The sequence below is a fragment of the Anoplophora glabripennis genome, unplaced genomic scaffold (genome assembly GCF_000390285.2).
Source record: "Anoplophora glabripennis isolate ALB-LARVAE unplaced genomic scaffold, Agla_2.0 scaffold481, whole genome shotgun sequence".
Classification (NCBI taxonomy): domain Eukaryota; kingdom Metazoa; phylum Arthropoda; class Insecta; order Coleoptera; family Cerambycidae; genus Anoplophora; species Anoplophora glabripennis.
Window position 1 is genome coordinate 96,026 of NW_019416559.1, and position 19,963 is coordinate 115,988.

The 19,963-nt window shown below is 33.3% G+C and overlaps 1 protein-coding gene across 1 annotated transcript in view; it reads left to right on the forward strand.

The window, feature by feature from the left end:
• The first annotated feature begins 10,064 nt into the window (after positions 1-10,064).
• Positions 10,065-19,963, forward strand: part of LOC108911346 — a 67,357-nt gene continuing 57,458 nt past the window's right edge. Inside the window, exon 1 of the mRNA XM_023454933.1 lies at positions 10,065-10,191. Within this exon, the coding sequence (XP_023310701.1) occupies positions 10,065-10,191 (127 nt within the window). The remainder of the gene's footprint in view (positions 10,192-19,963) is intronic.

A 19,963-nucleotide genomic window follows, 5' to 3' on the forward strand; every position in this document is an offset into this window, starting at 1 on the left:
ATAGTTGTCAAAGCCATTTCCCTTAGATAAATATCCAGAGGTGGCAGAGACAGCATTACCTCCATTGCTATGGTGGATGTTGTTCGCATAACTCCAGTTATGCTCAGACAGGCAATCCTTTGTACTTGGCTGAGCTTTTGTCTAGCTGTCGTCTGCTGGGATTTCAGACTCCAGACGACAGCCCCATAGGCTAACATTGACCTCACTATGGCAGTGTATATCCACATAACCACGTTTGGTTTTATGCCCCAGGTTTTGCCAACGGTTCTGCAGCACTGCTCATAGGATATGTACGCCTTTTTTAATCTTCTTTCAAAGTGAAGATTCCATGTTAGCTTTGCATCGAGTGTAACTCCTAGGTATTTCACATCAGATGCAAAGCTTAGCGTAGTGTTTAGGAGAGTTGTGCCTTTATTGGCCCCAGTTTTCTCTTCCTCGTGAAGAGGACCATTTCCGTCTTCCTGGGGTTCACTAACAGAGCATGGTCCTCACAACACTTTCCAATAATTCTTAGGGCTGTTTGCATTCTTTGGCAAATGATCCCTTCGAACTTTCCGCTAATCAGCATAATGAGGTCATCTGCATAGGCGATGGTAAAGATGCCTTCCGAGTTGAGGTGGCATAGGAGACTGTCTAGGACTAAGTTCCACAGCAGTGGTGATAAAACCTCCCTGCGGACAGCCCCTTGCAACAGTTCCTCTCGCGGAGGCATCCCCCACACTGATTTGTATAGCTCTTTTTTTACCCAAGGGGGTATTTGAAGACGTCTTAAGGGGTACGCAAAGGAATTTCTTAGGATATGTAGATACGAATACGAGTACGAGAGTAGAGGGAAAAAAATAAGTTAATTATTAATTAAACTATTCCATTAATTTCCAATATTCCACGATATTTCATAACATTTTATTTCTTTATTCAAAAATTAAAAACTGCAATTAACTTAGTCCAGAAGCCATATTATTCTCGCACTCTCAAACTGTTTATTTACCATTGTCACATACAAAAAAGTTCAAATCCACATATCATTTCCGAAGGAATTCGATGCGCTGAACACGATGCTGTAGTTAAAATTCGTGATTTCATGACTAATTCGAAGAAAAGTGAAATTTTTTATGAAACTGGTCAAAACTTTATGGGTCAAAACAGATTTTTTCCTAAATTTTGTCCAAATATATCATTTTCGTAGTATTTTGAGGCGCTGAATACGATACCATTTACCTGTGATATTTCTTAGAAAATCTATAATTTTGTTTTTTTTAAATAAGTACTTGAAAATTAAAAAGTAATTACTAAGAACTTCATAAGAAACATATGGACTACCTACAACATAAAGAAAGATATATTATTCATTATCGCAATTTAAATCAAGCTACAGCATTAGGAAAAGTAGAAAATATTCATAGAATTATAAAATTTAAGCAAATTTGTTGGATAAAAATATACAGGGTATTCTGAAAATCCGTCAGGAAACTCCGGGAGGTGTTTCTATTGATTAAAATAGTATCAGTATGTAATGAATTTTTTTTCGAATTGTCAGTTGTTTGCAAGTTACAGTTTGTCAAAATTAAATTTTTTTATTTTTCTATATAAATATCTTATTTAATTCATGTTCGATTAGTCCCTCATTTGGCACACCCACGAAGTAGATAAAGCTCTATTGGACCAGCTCATTATGCACCGCTACAGGACAAGCTCTTTACCTAGAGCTCAAAATTTGTTTTGCTCATAACTATTTTCTCTTGCTATACATCACAAAAATTTAAACATTGAAAAGAAAAATAATATCAGAAAAAATTATGTACTCCTAATTCAAGTCGATAAATGTAACCGTTTAGCAGGAAATCGCTATTAATCGTTATTAAAGTGTTATTAAACATCGAATTTTTGATAATTCTTTCTGCAATTAATCAAGTTGCCATGCTGTAATACCATCTCTTGTAAAACCAGCTTCGTTAATAAATAAAATATTATTAGTAAATTCATTGTCCTCAGCTTATTTTTCCACAACCTTATTACAGAGCCGAAAAATAAATTATTATGTTGAAAAATCAAACATACCTGCTATAAATAATTTTTGTTACAATTCGTAACACCAAAATTACTAATGATATTTATTTGAAGCATTGCAACTTGATTAATTACAGAAAGAATTATCAAAAATTTGATGTTTAATAACACATTAATAGCAATTTCCTGGTGAACGGTTACATTTATCGGCTTGAACAAAGAGTACATATTTTTTTCTGATATTGTTTATCTTTTCAATAATGTTTAAATTTCTGTGATGTCTAGCTAGAGAAATTTTGAGTTCTAGGTAAAGTGCCCTCTAGCGGCGCATAATGAAACTTTTCTCTGACTGGTCCAATACAGCTTTATCTACTTAGTGGCTGTGCCAAATGAGAGACTAATCGAACATGAATTAAATAAGTTATTTAAATAGAAAAATAAAAAAAATTGAACTTTGACAAGCTGTAACTTGCAATTGACAATTCGAAAAAAACATATGTACTGCTATTATTTTAATCCATAGAATCACCTCCAGCAGTTTCCTGACGGAGTTGCAGAACACCCTGTATATTGACTTAAATACAGAATGGAGAAAATTAAGCAAACATTTTTATAAATTCATGAATAATGCTGTATTTGGAGAAACCATGGAAAATGTTAGATAATATAAAGACGTAAAGTTAGTCACTAGATGCTCAGGTAGACATGATGCTAACCATTTTAAAGCCAAATTTTCAATTGTACAATTTTTGAAAAGATGTGGTTGTAATAGAAATGAAACGATAAAAAATTACATTTAATAAACTCATATATGTAGGATTTGGTATATGAGTAAACAATTTTGCAAGATTTTTATTACAACTACATTAAAAACAAAAATGATAAAGCAAAATTACTACATGTCAAAAATGATATTAATAAATGAAGTAATTACTTTTTTAATTTTCAGGTATGTAAAAAATCACTAATTTTCGATTTTCTGAGAAATATCAACGTCATGAGTAAATTTTACTAATAGCATCGTGTTCAACGCCTCAAAATACTACGAAAATGATATATTTGGACAAAATTTAGGACAAAATCAGTTTTGACCCATACTTAGGCCAGTTTTCACCCAAATAGTGGATTTTCTAAGGTCATGGGTACATTTTGGCACCGTGTCCAACCCCTCAAAATGCTACGAAAATTTAGGCAAACATCAGTTTTTACCCAAAAATTCACTTTTCTCTGAAATTCATCGAAATTCATGAATCTTGACTACAGCGCATCTAATTCCTTCGGAAATAATATGTGGTTGAGTTTAGACTTTTTTGTGCGCCTATGTTACTACTTCTTGTTGTATTGTATATAATTTGAAAAATAGGTATATCTCCAAAAATCGTATGCTTTTTACTTTTAAATTTACACCAAGTGGAAGAAGTCTTATTTTTATGTCGTACTTTTTAAATGTCTGCGTAATATTCCCTTGAAAATTAAAGTTTCAGTGAAAAGTTTCCTTGATAATAGACCTATCATTAAAATAGACTAGAATAATATACGCGAAAATTATTAATTTTGTTAGCGACTTTCAGGTTGGATTAACCGTTTTGCTATTTTGTAGAAGAAAATATGTTTTAAAGGTATGTTTGTCACACAAAGCAATAAATAACAATCCGAAAATCCTCCATTGTCCAACCGGGGCATACTGTAGTCGACAGCCATTATAAAACATCAATATTACACTGGGGAATTTAAGGCAATCCAGATAAGTGATGAGGCCAACTATTGTGTCAGGTTTTATTTGCCGGAACTTATTGCATTATTGATTGATGTACCCGATGTATACCTCCTTAAAGTCTTCTTTTGTCGCCAATAATAGGCTTATTTCCTTTATCCGTCTTTTACGGATATAATTATTTTCTCCTCCAGCTCAAGTCCAATACGTTGTTAAATACAAGGAAAAAAATAACTCTTTAAGTTGTGAATGTTTCATTTAGTTGTCATCGAAACGTTTAACATTTTTTACTGGATAACAACTGTTGTATTTAATTCAACTACTTAATATTTAAAAGTAATGTAAATATTCCTCGTTTCCGAGAAGCAGAGCACTCTTTTCCTTTTTTCTTCTTATATCGGATATCTCAAATTTCAAGCAAGATTTGAATTTTGTGTCATTTGTGCGGTAAAGTGTTGCTAAAGAAAGAAAAAACAGTGTAACAATTGACAGTTCAGGATTACTAAAAATGGAACGTTACACGAAAGAACAACGCGTTTTCATTGTTGAGCAATATTTTTAAAATAATGAAGGTTCAGCAGCTACAGCTGAATAGTGATTTAACTTCATCAACTGTGAAGAGATTAGTTGAAAAATTCAGAGACTGGATCAATTACTGATCTTAAACACTCTGGTCGTCTTTCAACAAGTCGTTGAACAAAAAACATCGAAGCAGTTCGTGAGAGTGTTGCTGAGAGTCCAAGAACATCAATTCGGCACCGTGGTCAAGATTTGGATATTTCTAGAAGCTCTCTACAGCGTAAGATTTGCATCTCCATGCTTAGAAAGTTCAATTAACTCAAGAACTGAAGCCTACTGACCACGCAGAGCGAAGAGAGTTTGTTGAGGATTATGGATTGGATGCTGATTTTTTGAACAAAATCATCTTCATGTTGATGGTTTCTTTAATCGACAAAATTGTCGCATTTAAGGTTCAGAAAATCTATGAGTGATTGTTGAGAACCAAATGCATCGGCAACGTGTCACTGTTTGGTGCAGATTTTGGTTTTGAGGCATTATTGGACCATTCTTCTTCGAAAATGCGGCTATGGCGACATGATAATCCAGTCTTTTGTGATTAAATTGTAAGGTATGGAAGTAAACGACATGTGTTTCAACAAGATGGTGACACATGCCATACAGCCCAAGGAACAGTTCAATAACTGCATGAGTCATTTCCTGGTCGTGTAATTTTCCGTTTTGGTTATCAGAATTGGCCTCCCAGATTTAACGTTGTTTCATTTTTTTCTTTGGGTTTTTTTGAAGTCTAAGGTTTATGCCAACTGTCCCACGACCATTTACGGCCCTGAAGGAGGAAATCGAGACTGTATTAACTAAAGTCAGCCGCATTTATGGAAAACGGTCATGGGAAATCTCAACAAAAGAGTGCGTTTGTGCCAGCAAAGCCGAGATCATTTACCCGATTGTTGTTCCATACATAATCCTATCCTGTATACTTTATGAATCAATAAAATAAGTATTTACAATTTTTAATTAAAAACCTGTGTTTTCTACCAAAACTACTTATTGCGTGAATTTTGGGACATGCTTTATATTAATAAATAACATCTGAGAAAACTATTTGCAGTACTGTACTTTGTAATATGCTTTTATGATAAACAGGGCAAATATGAAAAATTTGGACATTTTTCACGCAACTTATTAAATTCAAAAATGATCGTGCTTATCTTTAATAATATCTAAAGGCCTATACTTTTACAATTTGGTTATATCTCACTCATACTCAAGAGATAATCTTTGGTTAAAACTGTAGAAAAATTACAAAAAAATACGTATAATCTTCACGAAATCTGTGGCGATAAAAATTTGAGATAAATTAACTCGTGTATGAAATATATCACTGAATAAAAAAAATTGCAATGCCCTGCATCACAGGAATGGAAAATGACATCATAAGAAAGTAGTACATATATTTTGAAGTAAAAGATTAAACCACCTTAGGTATTTCTACTCATATACTTCGAATTAATTTAAAAATTATATAACAAATTATTAGAAATTTTTTATTGTTATACATTATATTCATATAGAAGATGACATTTTGAGATTTATCAAGTAAAATATTACTTCACTGCAGTTTCTTTTTATATTTTTAGGTATGTACAACATGATCCATTGGAATTTAGTTAATTGACAAGGAAATTCATACAAATCTAGAATCTAGAACTTAGTATCTTAATTAAAAAAATTCATCGTTTCTAAAGACTACGGTTTAAGAGAGAAAAATGTACCAAAATATCCACTAAGCTACTTCTTGAAATTCTCTCAATATAAAAAATATTTTATTGTTAAGTTATGTGTATATTTAATATAATTTTAAATGAAACATCTTACATATCTTTACGGATTTTAAAAGAAGTCAAAATTTGGGGTTAAAAATATGTAGTTTACGTTATACCCAATGATTTGATACATAAATACAAATGTTATCGCAAATCATTCGTTTCATATTGTAAAAACATTAAAAACTAAAACCTTTGATATATATTTAAGTTAATATAACATAATTACTTATATGTAAATTTTTGACAAACTGATGTCACACATTTTTGAGCCTATTTATACAGGATGTACGTTGCGACAAATTTCCGGAATGATATCTCTTGTCAAAACAAACAAAAAGTGAATAATTGTTTCTAAGGACTTTATACAAGCTTATTTTTCCTTGTTTATTGAATTTTGAAGAATATTGAAGAAAATTTAACAAAATGAATGTATTAAACCCTTGTGTTAAAAGAATCAGTTAAGAGTTATTTTTATAAACATAGTTTTGCATAACAAAAATCTCATACTGAAGAAAGCATATCGCATACTTCAAGAAGTTCATGGAGTTTTAAAAATAAATCTGTTTTCGACTTTTGAACTGATAATGACTTTGTTTTTAATTATTTCTGACAGCTTAAATTTGTTTTTTTTTCAGAAGATGAAAACATCAAAACGTCAACAAGATTTTGAAATGTACAACTTTTGCAAGGGTTAATTTTTATATTTTTTTAATTTTAAATACCCAACAAATAAAGAAAAAGAAATTAAAACTGTGCTACAAATAAGTAACTTCAGATAAAGACGAACCTTCAAAAATTTGCGAATCACAAGTTTTGATCATTTATTCAAGAATCTCTGAAAATATACACTTCAAACTACACATAATTTCAACAAAAACTAGACAGTGACGTCGAAATTAGGAAGATTCCGGGAGTTCTCTGTCAAAGATATAGTTATTTGAATTCAAAGAGAATCTTATTCTTACTTTTTTTTTGTAGAATACACCCATGACAATTTAAAGCGAAAATATTAGGAGCATTATTAGTAGCAGAGTGAAAAGTCAATATAATTTAAAGTTTTGCATAAGTTGAAAGAAATATGGAACTTGAAAGAAGTATGGATATAGATTCAACTTTTGCAAAAATACAAGTATAGATTACTTAATTAGATAAAATAATTGGCTTCTATCTATGGTCCTAACGTTGTCATTATTTGTTATCTTTTTCTTATGCTGAATACATTCTACAAAAAAAACTTAAAAGAAACAACATTTTCCATTGCAATTGTTTTGGCTCTAGAATGTCTGCAACGTCAAATATCTTTAAATTGACAGCTGGGACTCCTCAGACACCTACCCCTTTAATATTCACGTCATTGTTTAATTTTTAATTCAAATTTTACATATACGTAGCTACTATGGCAGAAATGTACTGTATCGGTTTTAAAAGCTATACAATCAGTGGTTCTTGAGCAACTAACCAAAATTGTTTCATCTTCAATAATTGAAGGATCGTAGAAGGAATCGTCTTAGGGAAAAACGTTACTGTTTGTTTGTTTTGACAAGAAGAAGCAGTCCTAAAAGTTTATAGCTGTTACATCCATACATGGATATTTGTTTCATTTCTTGAACGGTATTGCTACAGCTTAACAGCTAAATCATTACTCTGTTGGAGATTGTAAGACGTATTTGGTAACGTCGCTATAGCCTCTGGTTCGTATGCAACCTCGAAATCCAGAGAGTTAATGACCAGAACTTTTTAATTCTGTATAGGCATAACGTTTATGCTTCAACGTTCAAAATTCCGTTAACTTGTTATTCCAACTCACTGTCGTAGTTCTCAAAATTCAGATTTTAAAAAATCACTGAAACAGGTCAATTAGTAAATAGAAATTGTCGTTTTTTTCAATATTTTCTATTTTTTGAGCCATATTTGACCGACATAATTTTTGAATAGGACACTTTATATTTTATAGTATAAATAGATAGCCCTTCTAATGACGAATTGAGCGGTATAAGGTTTTACCTACTTTTTTGTCGTAGTTGTCAAAAAAATTATGTTTTATGTCGTATGACGACTATTTCAAACAATCATAGTCTCTTCTGTACTTAAAAAAATGTACCTACTCTTTATTAATCTCTTTTTACTTACTTTAAAGCATTTTTTCTCAAAAAAATACACATCGATAAACACACAAAATTCACCAGAGTACCTTAGGTATAACGTGAATCTTTAGTTCCAATTCATTCGTTGTTAAATTATTTTGAAAAATGGTTGCCCGTTTAAGCGAAAAACAGAGAATTGAAATATTAATTATGATTAGATAAAATCCGTAGTCAACAGGAGGTATGTGCATGACTTATTTCACCATAAGTATCCAGACCAGAGAATTAGTCGACCTAAAATAAGTAAAATATCCAAAAAGTTTGAAGAAATTGGAAGTATAAAAGATTTACCTGGATCAAGAGGGCGAAGAACGGTAAGCGAAAATGACCGTCAAAATGTAATGCTTGCTGACAATCCTCACTGTTCACAGAATTCTGAAGTCTAAAAAGTGACATCCTTACAAAGTTAACGTCTTAGAAGAACTATGGGCAGATGACACAGACAGAAGATTACAGTTTTGCGAGGAAATTAGAAATTTATTTGAAAGACAACCCAATTTAAAAAATCACATAATTTTCACTGACGAAGCAACTTTTTGCTTAAATGGAACCGTGAACAGGCAAAATACTAGGTTTTGGAGCCCAGCAAATCCGCATTGGTTGCAAGAAAAATATACACAACGGCGGGAAAAAGTGAATGTTGGGATGGAGTAATAAGAAATCGCATACTGGGACCTTATTTCTTTGAGATCAATTTGACAGGCGACATTTATTTATTTATTATTAATTTTCCCTAATCGTAATTAGCAAGCCTGCTTGTCATGTCTGGTTCCAACAAGATGGTGCCCCTTCACATTTTCGCCTCGATGTAAGAAATTACCTTAATGAAGATTTCCCAAATCGATGGATAGGCAGAAGAGGTCCGCTTGAATAGCCAGCACGTTCGCCTGACTAGACTTAACCCCACTAGATTTTTTTGTGGGGTTATCCAAACAGCATGTGAACAGATCAGCCACTATCGAAGGATTGAAAAATCGTATCGGAGAAGAAGTTCGAAACATAACACCAAATGTTATTCAAAATGTAATTGATAACTTTGAACACCGAGTTGGACATTGTGCAATGGTTAATGGGTGCCACTTTGAACATTTGCTGTAATAAAATAAAAAGTAGTACTAAATTATTGTTTTCATTTAAGGAGGTTTATCTGATTTGGAATTGACGAACAAATATTCATAAAAAATTAATATAAGCTTCTTAATACGAAGAAAATCCTCAACAAATTTTTAGTAGTAGGATCATATTCGATGCAAAGTAATAATGCATTGCCTGTCAAGGGATCCAGTGTCGTACGCTTTTAAGAGTTTTAGAAATAGAATAATTTCTTTATATATTATGAAGGGACGAAGGGATCAGTTCACGTCTGCACCCTTGTTCCTACAAAAATTCCTTTATTCTCATAAACTATTTATTTTAAATGTAATTTATTATAAATCCAATTTGTTTTTTAATTTCCACATATATACTACATTTTACCTATGTACGCGCCACTGTTTACTTGTCTTTTGGAAGCGCATAAAAAAATGTCGGTAATATTATAAGTCTCTCAAACATGGCTAAAAAAAATAGAAAATATTTCAGAAAAGTGACAATCTCTATTTACTAATTGACCTGTTGCAGACATTTTTTTTAATTTCAAATATGAATTTTGGGACACATTGTATAAATTATTTTTCTCAAAATATTTTCATCGTTTATAGTTTTTACAATATTTACCATACTAACCGGTGCCTTAAATGTGTCATTTGTATATAGTTTAATGCTTGCGCTTTGGCTGTCTAATATACTAACTGGTGGTGGTGTGTAGCTCCGTAGATCACGGGCGGCGGCGTTCCGGCGGGGCGCCAAGTACCGATGAGACAGTCGGCGGGCCCGCACCACAGACTTGACCAACAGCCCATCGTTTCCACCGCACCCCTGCTGCCCGCGACAAGTGACTCTGTTGACACCCTTACTACAACAACTGGCTCCCAACACACAGGTAAATATGCAAAAAGATATTCTGACATATGCTCCATTTGAAATTTATTAACTCTTAAAGAGTACTTAAGGATCATTCACTAAAGCTGTCATACATCTGACAAACTTTTGTAATTTTTCGCGTTCTTAGAAATCGTTACGATGGAAACGAATGTTTCTAGTAAAGTCTTTTATCGAAAAATGTATGTAGACGTTCCATTCTTCAGTTACAGGAGGCTGACAAAGGGATTACAGCAGTGGCAGCAAGTAATTATTACTTTTTGTCGCTCACCGACTGTACGTACTAAATTAAAGACCTAATGAGAAAGTAAGAACGACGGAAAGCTGGATATTTTATCAGCAAAATCTGGAAAATCTTAGAAAACTTTATTCATGGTGTTGAATCATAGAGATGATGTAGTGTTGAATATTTAGAAAACTTGACAAAAACGTGGACTAGATAGACTTTTCTCTTCTTTAGTTTTATAAATATAGTGAAGGAGCAGCCATGGATTCACCCGTGGCCTCAACTTTAGCAAATATTTACAGCCTTTGAGAAGAGGTCCTGTATAGTACACGAACATAGAAACATTCCTGAACCATATGGAGTGGAATACAACCGAATGTCAGCTTCACCACAGAAGTGAAAGAAAAATGTACTCTAGATCCTTGTCAAGAGAAAATCGAACAGAAGGATAATCACATAAATAAATACCTGAACGTTGAATCTCAGTCCGGAAACAAATTAGCCCGGTGAAAATAGACATTCAAGGTTACAATAATTCCCATAAAGCTTAAAATTGACACGAATGTTTGGAGCACCATTATAAATGAAACGTGAAAAATCCCCATCGATCCCACATCTGCAAAAAAATTATTCAAGATCAAAGTTCGCAAATATGTTTTTTTGCATATTTCAGCCAAACTGTAAGTTTTATCATAAAAATACGTCTGGCAAAAATTGTAGATCATTCAATTATCTATAAAAATAATTGTTCTTGCACTTTTTTCCTAAGAACCACCATTTCTGATATATAGCGATTCAAAAATCTCTCTCATTTCTGTGGTGTGTTTATGTTGAAGTTGAAAAAGTTGTGTTTTCCCTAATATGCACACGTTGTCCGTATAACCTTGAACAACATCTGTCTGCTATTCAATTGTCCGCGTGGCATCCTGCTCCTTTTTCAAAGGTCTAAACGAAATACTATTAGTCTTGAACGTTCCTTGTTCCAACCTCTGCTTCTGCTCATCAACATCTACTTCTGGTATATTATTAAGTTCAAGTGTGGCTTGGTAATTAACTGGACCCAGAAGACTGGGGTTGGAAGTTAATTGACAATACATTGGAACCAATCCAGACTTTGCTCCCACCTGCACCGGAAAAACTCCTCAATACAATTTTCTGCAATTACAAGAAGGGGTGTAGTGTTAAGTGCGGCTACAAAAAAGTTAGATTGTTTTGTTTATTAGCATGTACCAGTTGTCAAGGCCAGTCGTGCTCCAATGTTGAATCGCCATCAGAAGAGGATTCTTACGATGTCAGCGAGGAGTCATTTGATGTATCGTTAGAACAATTTACTTGTGTCCAGTAGGAAGAAGAAGAAGAAGAAGAAGAAGAAAGAGAAGAAGTTCCATTAGATAATTATCAATCAGACGAATAGTTTTCCCCAATTACTCATAATTCACACCGCTTTCATCATTTCCAATAGTACCATAGTACCATTTTGTATTTAATACAATATTATTTAATTAAACAGGACCACAATATATCGTGGAATAGGCCTACCGAGGAAACCACGTTAAAAGAAACACGCCAAGTACACTACCTCACAGGTGGCGTGGAAACGTGTGCATATTATGGAGAACACGACTTTTTCAACTTTTCGGATCGCTGTATCTCAGAAATGGTGATTCTTAGGAAAAAAAGTGTAAGAACAATTTTTATAGATAATTGTCAGTACATTAGTACATCGAATAAGTACGTTATATCTGCGAGATGGAACTTTGACGAGTAATTAGAACACGTACGTCTGTAGTATTGGGTCATCAGAAGGATACCGAAGAAAAAATAAAAGGATTCCTCCATCTGGGAATGGATGTACTGACAAGATAGACTGCATCTTAAGGAAATAGATACAGGAAGAGGATTATTATTGAATGAGTCATCAGAAGGATACCTAGGAAAAAATAAAAGGATTCCTCCATCTGGGAATGGATGTACTAACAAGATAGACTACATCTTAAGGAAACACGATATTAATACCTTGTATACGTAGTATGCATACAGGGTGGCCAAATGAAAACGAACCAGAGCCATTTTCAGGAACTGCGTCAAGATTGTAGAAAAACGCCCAGACCCGTCGATTTTAGATTAAAGTGGGACATTATTTGCTGGTATTTTTGACTCCGCCACTTTCACCCCTAAGCAAGGGTAAGCATCACCCAAAAATATTTAAATAGCATTGGGGTTTGAATAATATTTCTTTTGAAAGCTTTTACAATTCTTTTTACAACAGATTTTAAATGTTATAATTCCGCCCAATACTTTGAAAAAAATTTACATTTTAAAATTTAAATTATGTTTAGTTGCTTACTTACTACTTAGTTGATTAAATGTTCAAACTGATGACCGCCCGCTTCCATACAAGAATAAAGATTTTGTTCGAAACTTTTTAGGTATCCCCACAAAAGGAAATCAAGGGGCGATAAATCCGGTGATCGTGGAGGCCACTCATAGCTGCCTCTTCTCTAAATCCAATTCCGTAGAAAACATTGGTCCAAATACTGACGGACAATTAATGCATAATGCGGAGGAGCACCGTCCTGTTGAAAAGTCAAATGATCTTCATCATACTCTGGAACATTTTCAATAATATCAGTCAAGGCAGGGTCAATACCGTCTTCCAATAGTTGCAAATACATTTGGCCAGTCAAATTACCAGATAGAAAAAAAGGACCCACCACCCGATCACCGAAAAACTCTTGGGTTTGAATCGGACCAATAGCGGCAATTGTGACGATTTACCGTCCCGTTCAAGAACTCGCTCACTCATTATTTCGCAAAATTGCAAACGACGGTCATCATCATCCTCATGAAGTTCCTGGAGTAAATGTATTTTGTATGGATGGAATTTATTCTTCTTCAAAATGATTTATATGCTAGTTCGATTGATCCCAGATAGAGATGCCAGCTGCCTCGTACTTAATGTAGGATCAAGATGAACTTGTCCCAAAACTGCAACTTCACTAGCTTCATTAACTATAGGTTTTCCAATTTCTCGTTTTTTATTGGTTACGTTCCCTGTCTCTTGAAATTTTTTTACTAACTCTAGAACATACTTCCTCTTGGCATGTCGATCTTGATGTTGTTCATTAAATAGCTGAGCTGTTCTATTCGCACATTTATTGTTCATAAAGTAAAGCGAAATGATATTTACCCTTTCCGCAATGGAATAAACCATAGTGTTTAATGTTCAAAAACACAATTAAATAAACTATCAACCAACACTTCCAAATAATACTAGAAAATAATTTGGAATCCATTAATTTTACGTTCGTTGTGTGTGTATAGCATTCATGTATGTTTTTTTACAATTATGTTTTTTTTACGAAAGTGATAACAAATCGCCAAAAATCAATATAACGCAAGAAATACTAAATGTATACCATTGGCGTACTTAACTCGAATGACTGACATTTTTACCGTTACTAATTGTTTGTATATAAGCTTCAACTTTAAAATAAAATTCTTAATAAGTATTGGGCGGAATTATTAAATTTAAAGTCCGTTGAAAAGAGAATTGTAAGAGCTTTCAAAAGAAATGTTACTCAACCCCCAATGCCATTTAAATATTTTGGGGTGATGCTTACCCTTGCTTGGGGGTGAAAGTGGCGGAGTCAAAAATACCAGCAAAGAATGTCCTTCTTTAAGCTAAAATCGACGGGTCTGAGCGTTTTTTTACAATCTTAAGTCTACAGTTCCTGAAAATGGCTTTGTTTCGTTTTCATTTGGCCACCCTGTATACATGTATATTTAACACGTTGTGGTCGCCCGGGGCCACCATCTCGTCTACGATTTGCACGTAAATTACCAGTATCACGTCCACGTTGTACCACTGTTGTGTTGTAAAAGTTTCATGATTTGGTATGTGTCGATCGGGAAATCGATACGGAAACAAGCGCGAAACTGCCAATGCATTTTCTCTAACTTCACTCTAAATAAGAATCATGAGCTATTTTGACACTCCCACGATAAAACAAACAACACTACTGACCTCGTTCGTTTAACACCTGGGGAGCATATCCCCACTCCAACCCTATTCACCAGGCAGACGCGCTCTAAGCGCAAAACCTTTTCCTTTTTTTGTTATCAGTTGCATTTTGATGGTTTGTACTTTTAACATTTTTACGCGAAATCTATTAGACTTTTATTATAACTATTTTGGTGATATCGACTTCTTATTTAAGGGTGCACATATCCTCAATGTTTTTCGGATAAGTTCTGAATCACCCTGTATTTAAGTGAAGTAGCGTAAACGCTAACAAAATTGTTTTATTTTCAATTGTAGGGTGTTTAAGTTTTTGAAAAACATCACAAATACGCAAACATCTCGAAATGTGTTTAACGTGGATTAGTGAAACATAGGCAAACAATTTATAGAAGTAAAGGTAAACATTCATTGAATTTGTATACCTACACTTATATCACCCAGTAGCTGATATACTGGGAAACATCGTTATTAAGAACAATTTATAGAAGTAAAGGTAAACATTCACTGAATTTGTATACCTTACACTTATACACAATTTCAGAATACGATATACAGGGCTTTCATTAATGTCCTAGACCCACGTGACCGCGACGATAGGCAACCAACATTACATTTCCCAATACAAATTCGTATTCCATAAAAATGAAAAGGAAAAGGTAATTTAAGAAAGATGTCACTTTAGCCGTTTATTTTGATGTATTAATTTAGAAATTTACATTAACTCTGAACTGAAATGAAGTAATCCGGCTTACACCTGGATAAGTTAAATTCAAAAAAACAATATACAATTGATTGTTGAACATTTAATATTTATTAAAAATTTTATTTATTACATATTGCATACATCTTGCCATAAAATTTTTATGTTCCAGGTAAAAAATTAGTCATGTTTACACTTGTTCAAATTTAAACTAGAAGTTTTAACAGGTAGAGAATATAAATAAGTCACAATTGTTTTGTTAATTTTAGGATAGGTTTGGAACGTTTGATGTCGATACATAACAGAAAATAATTTTACCACTCACCAAAACACTTCTACTTTTTCCGATGCTGCGTTTTGTTAACAAAGTTAACATTCTCAACGCACAATTAAAAAGTGTTTTGGTGAGTGGTATTTTGTTTAGTTTTTATTATAAAAGGTGTTCAAAATGTTCTCCTTCATTTTCTAGACATAAATGTACCTTCCGTTTCATGCATTCGAAAACACGTTCCAAATCATTTGGCGTAATGGATTCGATTTCATAGCGAATCGTTACTTCTAGGTCTTCAAGTGTGTGAACTCGCAAAGAGATAATAATCTAAAGGTGTAAGATCAGGGGTTCGACTAGGCCACAATAACCTACTAATAATTCAATCCCCATAAAATTCTTCCAAATATCTAACCGTTTCTGCTGCAGTGTGCTGGTGCCCCATCTTGTTGAAAATATCCAAACCGTAATTCGTCATCGTGCATTTGCTCTAAAGCTTGTCGTAAAATCCCCCTATACCTTTCACCATTTATCACTTCTCGAAAGAAAATTGGTCATATTATCCGCCTCCTTGAAACGGCTACCCATATACCAATTTTTTGAGGGTGTAGCGAAGTTTCAATAAACTCATGTGGGTTTTCTGTAGCCCACGTTCTGAAATTTTGGCTGTTAATGTAACCTGATGGACCCATGCCTCGTCAGAAAAAAACGTCAAATTCAATAAATCATTGTTGTTCAGATTTTCATTGAACCATTCACAATACCGTATTCGTTGGTAGTAGTCTGGTGGATGCAACTGCTGAACAATAGAGACTTTGTATGGGTGCATGTGCAATTCCTTCTTTAAAGCCTTGTGATACGTTCCCACCGAGAACCGTATCGACAAAACAAATATTGAGAAATGTACATACGTTATCTTTAAACGATATAAAATTTTTATTTTTTTACAACATATAACAGTCTCAAATTTGTGCTGCTTCATTTTGTCTACATGATTCTGCTCTGCAGTTAATTACAACTACAGACTGCAGACTCATATTCTCACAACGTCTTATGAGAATTTCAGATTAATACACACAGAAATTAATTTTAAGGCTTTTAAGTTAATTATAAATGTAGTTTCAAGTATTTAATGTGTGTAACATAAAAACTACCTGCATACCTGTTTGGGCAGACAACTGGGAGATAGATTTTTTAGGGCTCTGCTCCATACGTTTTCGAATATCGTCAACTGCATTTTCAGTTGAAACTGTTGGCCTGCCTGTTGATTTCCCCTTACAAATACAATGTTTTTCATCATATCTCTTGACAAGTATTGATTTGTGCTTCCTAAAAACGTCATAATCAACGTCTACATCAGGGAAAGCTTCAGTGAATTGATCAATACAGGATTGTAATGAATATGACCAAATTCCATCTGGATTTCGCGTGGCACTCCGAAAATGTACCTTTAAAATATAGGCATCTTGCTCAGGTGTAAAAGGCATTTTTAAACACTTGAAGTCTAAAAATATGAAACAGATATAAGTAAACATAACCTTAAAATACATTATTTACTTACGTAAAAAACACAAACAAATTCTGTAGTTCTGAAAAGAACTGTTGTCAGTAAAGTAAATAAACGTAAAAATGTTGGTACATCAGAAAAACAATCAAGGGAAAACGTACTAGCATAAGAAAGTAATGACGTAAACTATCGGCCGCGGTACCGTGGACGCCTCTGGACTGACAGCTGGTTTAGGGTCCCTAAACTTGAAATTTTTCATAATAGCCAACTTAAGAAAATCAAATTTATTGATAGTGACAACCAATTTGGTCACGTGGGTCTCGGACATTAATGAAAGCCCTGTATGTATATGAATATTTTTGAAATTCCACAAATTTCTCTAATTCGCAATTGTCTTTCAAAGAAAAAAGATCTCCATGGTATTCGGAAAATGAATCATTTTCAAGTATATTTTTAGTCTAAAATAAACTCATTACGTAGTTAAATATGAAAAATAATTCTAAAACTGTATAGGAATTTTTTATTGCAAATAAAATTTTAAATACAATTTAATCATTATAAGTCTGAAACATATATTTGTGTACGAATTCAGTAAATGTTTACCTTTATTTAATTATGTCGCAACCCAAGTTTCATCTTACGTTAAACAATTACACTTATTTGTGACGTTAACTAAAAGCTTATACATCCTGTAACGTACAACCGAAGAAACTAGATTATTTGGTACCTACTATTTGTGCTACTTTATTTAAATACATTCTGTAGAGGAGCTAAAGTAATTTTTACACTATTAAATCTATTCACGATTTTGGTTGCAAATTGTTTCATTATTATTTATTTCATAAAAAATAACATTAGAAACATAAAAAAAAATAAAAATGAGTTGTAACTACCGCATTTCAATTGACTAAACAATGTGTATTTGTTTTCTTGTTCCTTTTAAGTGTTTAAATAAATACTAAAGGGGTTTTGATTGCTTTTGATAAGTTTGAGTTCATTTTATATCCGAACTTCTCATGATGCTATTGTATTTATTGCATTGCCATTTAAACTTTTACTCAAAGGTGAGTTATGTACCTAAAGAGTAAAACAAAATTTACTGACCAAGAGCACAAAACTAGACAGGTTTTTATATAAATAGGCATTTGCAATCGATGGTTACAAAGTAAACAAAAGTCTTTTGACAGAGGTGCTCTAATGAAACAGTTAACGGTAAAATCTGTAAACAGCAGTGAATGTAAAAATTAGATTTACTTGTTGACTTGTTTTCAATTATGCAGGCACTGTTGAATGGGTCATTTCAATCTCCATCCAAGTACATACATGCAAAAATGTATATCGTGCTATTTAAAATTCTGGAAATGCAGATGGTATTTCGCGTAGCACTCTTCTCCAGTTTCCCAGATTTATGTACTATCTATCACCAAAAAAATACTCGCAGTATTTAAATCGATGAAATTGTAGGTTTATTTATTGTAAATTAACACATTTCGCAGGTAACAATACAAAATGCATACATTAATTAAGTGACATCATATAAAACACCGTTTATTCTTTAAGCTCAATGTTTTTTGTAATACTTAATTTCACCATACTTTCAATAACGTCCTGCTCGTTCAACTTTAGGGAACATTCTGGTGATGTAGGTACATTTTGTTCTTCACGTACATTTATTTGATGATTTGTTTTATGTTCTTCGCTCGATATTTCTACGTTGTCAGAAGGTATCATTTGAGATGCGTTTTTCTTACATAGATAATTAATTTTATTTGTCACTGAATTATTTTCTAATTTGTTTAAATTACTTCCTGGTAAAGTTTCCTCCTTTTCAGTGTGGTTCCTACCTATTGTTTGACATCTGTCTTTAGGAACTTCTCCGTCAAGAACAGTATTTTTTATTTCTTTTACATAATTTTTATCCTGACTTTTGATTTGAGAACAATTTGTTGCTTCTGTTACATAATACGACTCAAAATCGTCGATGTCGACACATTTTTCTGGATCCTCATAGTTCATCGTTCATTTCAGGGAAGTGTTTTTGACAATATTTTTCGAAGCCTTAGAGATTTCATTGTCATAATTTGTTTCTTTATAGAAAAATAAAGAAACCGTCGCATTTGACATTTAAGTCAACCTGAGAATGAAAGTTTTGATAACGAGAACATAGTTTTTCGGAAACTGTTAATGTTTTAGTGATTATTGTGTCGTGAAGAATTCTCTAAATTCTTAGTGATATATTTCTGGTTAGGCAAAACTAAGCTTATAAAAACAGTCCTCTAGTTTTCAATAGGGCAGAAATACTGCATATTCTATAAATAAATAATTACAAACATTATAGTAATAATTGATTTAAACATGGAAGGAGTTTGCACAAGGAAATTGTTTTTACTATCGTGTTCTTATCTTTTCCAATAAATATTTTTAAGGCGAGTTTTTTCAATGTTGTCCTGAACATTTATTGAATAAGATAAAGGCCTATCTCCATACTAATTTTTTGTGTACGTTTTTCCATAGAAATGACGCCAGGATAAGATTTTGTAGTCAAACAAATCAGTACGTTTGCTCAAAAAATAAGGGAGAAATTAATCATCAGGCATTGTTCGTGTGGCGCCCTTTGTGGTTGAACTTGTTTTAATACATACATTTTGATTCTTTATATTTAAAAATGTTTCCCTACTAAATTTCGAAGGGAAGAGCGAATGAGCTACTGAGCTTGAACAGAATCCGGCTCAGGAGAGTGACAGGACTCATAACGGGACACTGTCGCTTTAGGAAACATCTACATAAACTAAAGCTTGTAGACAGTCCGGTCTGCCGAGGATCTGAATCGGCGGATGAAACTTCTCTGCATATCCTTGGCGAGTGCCCGGGATTTGCACGTAGCAGAATGGCGCTCCTTGGGAGACCCTATTTGGAACCCAAGGAACTGAGAGAAGTGCCAGCAAGGAAGCTTTTGGACTTTGTAAAAAGGACAAATCTACTTGCTGAATAGGACTAGTAGTGGGACGCACAATAGGCCTAATTAGGCCGCAGTGCTATGGGACTTTT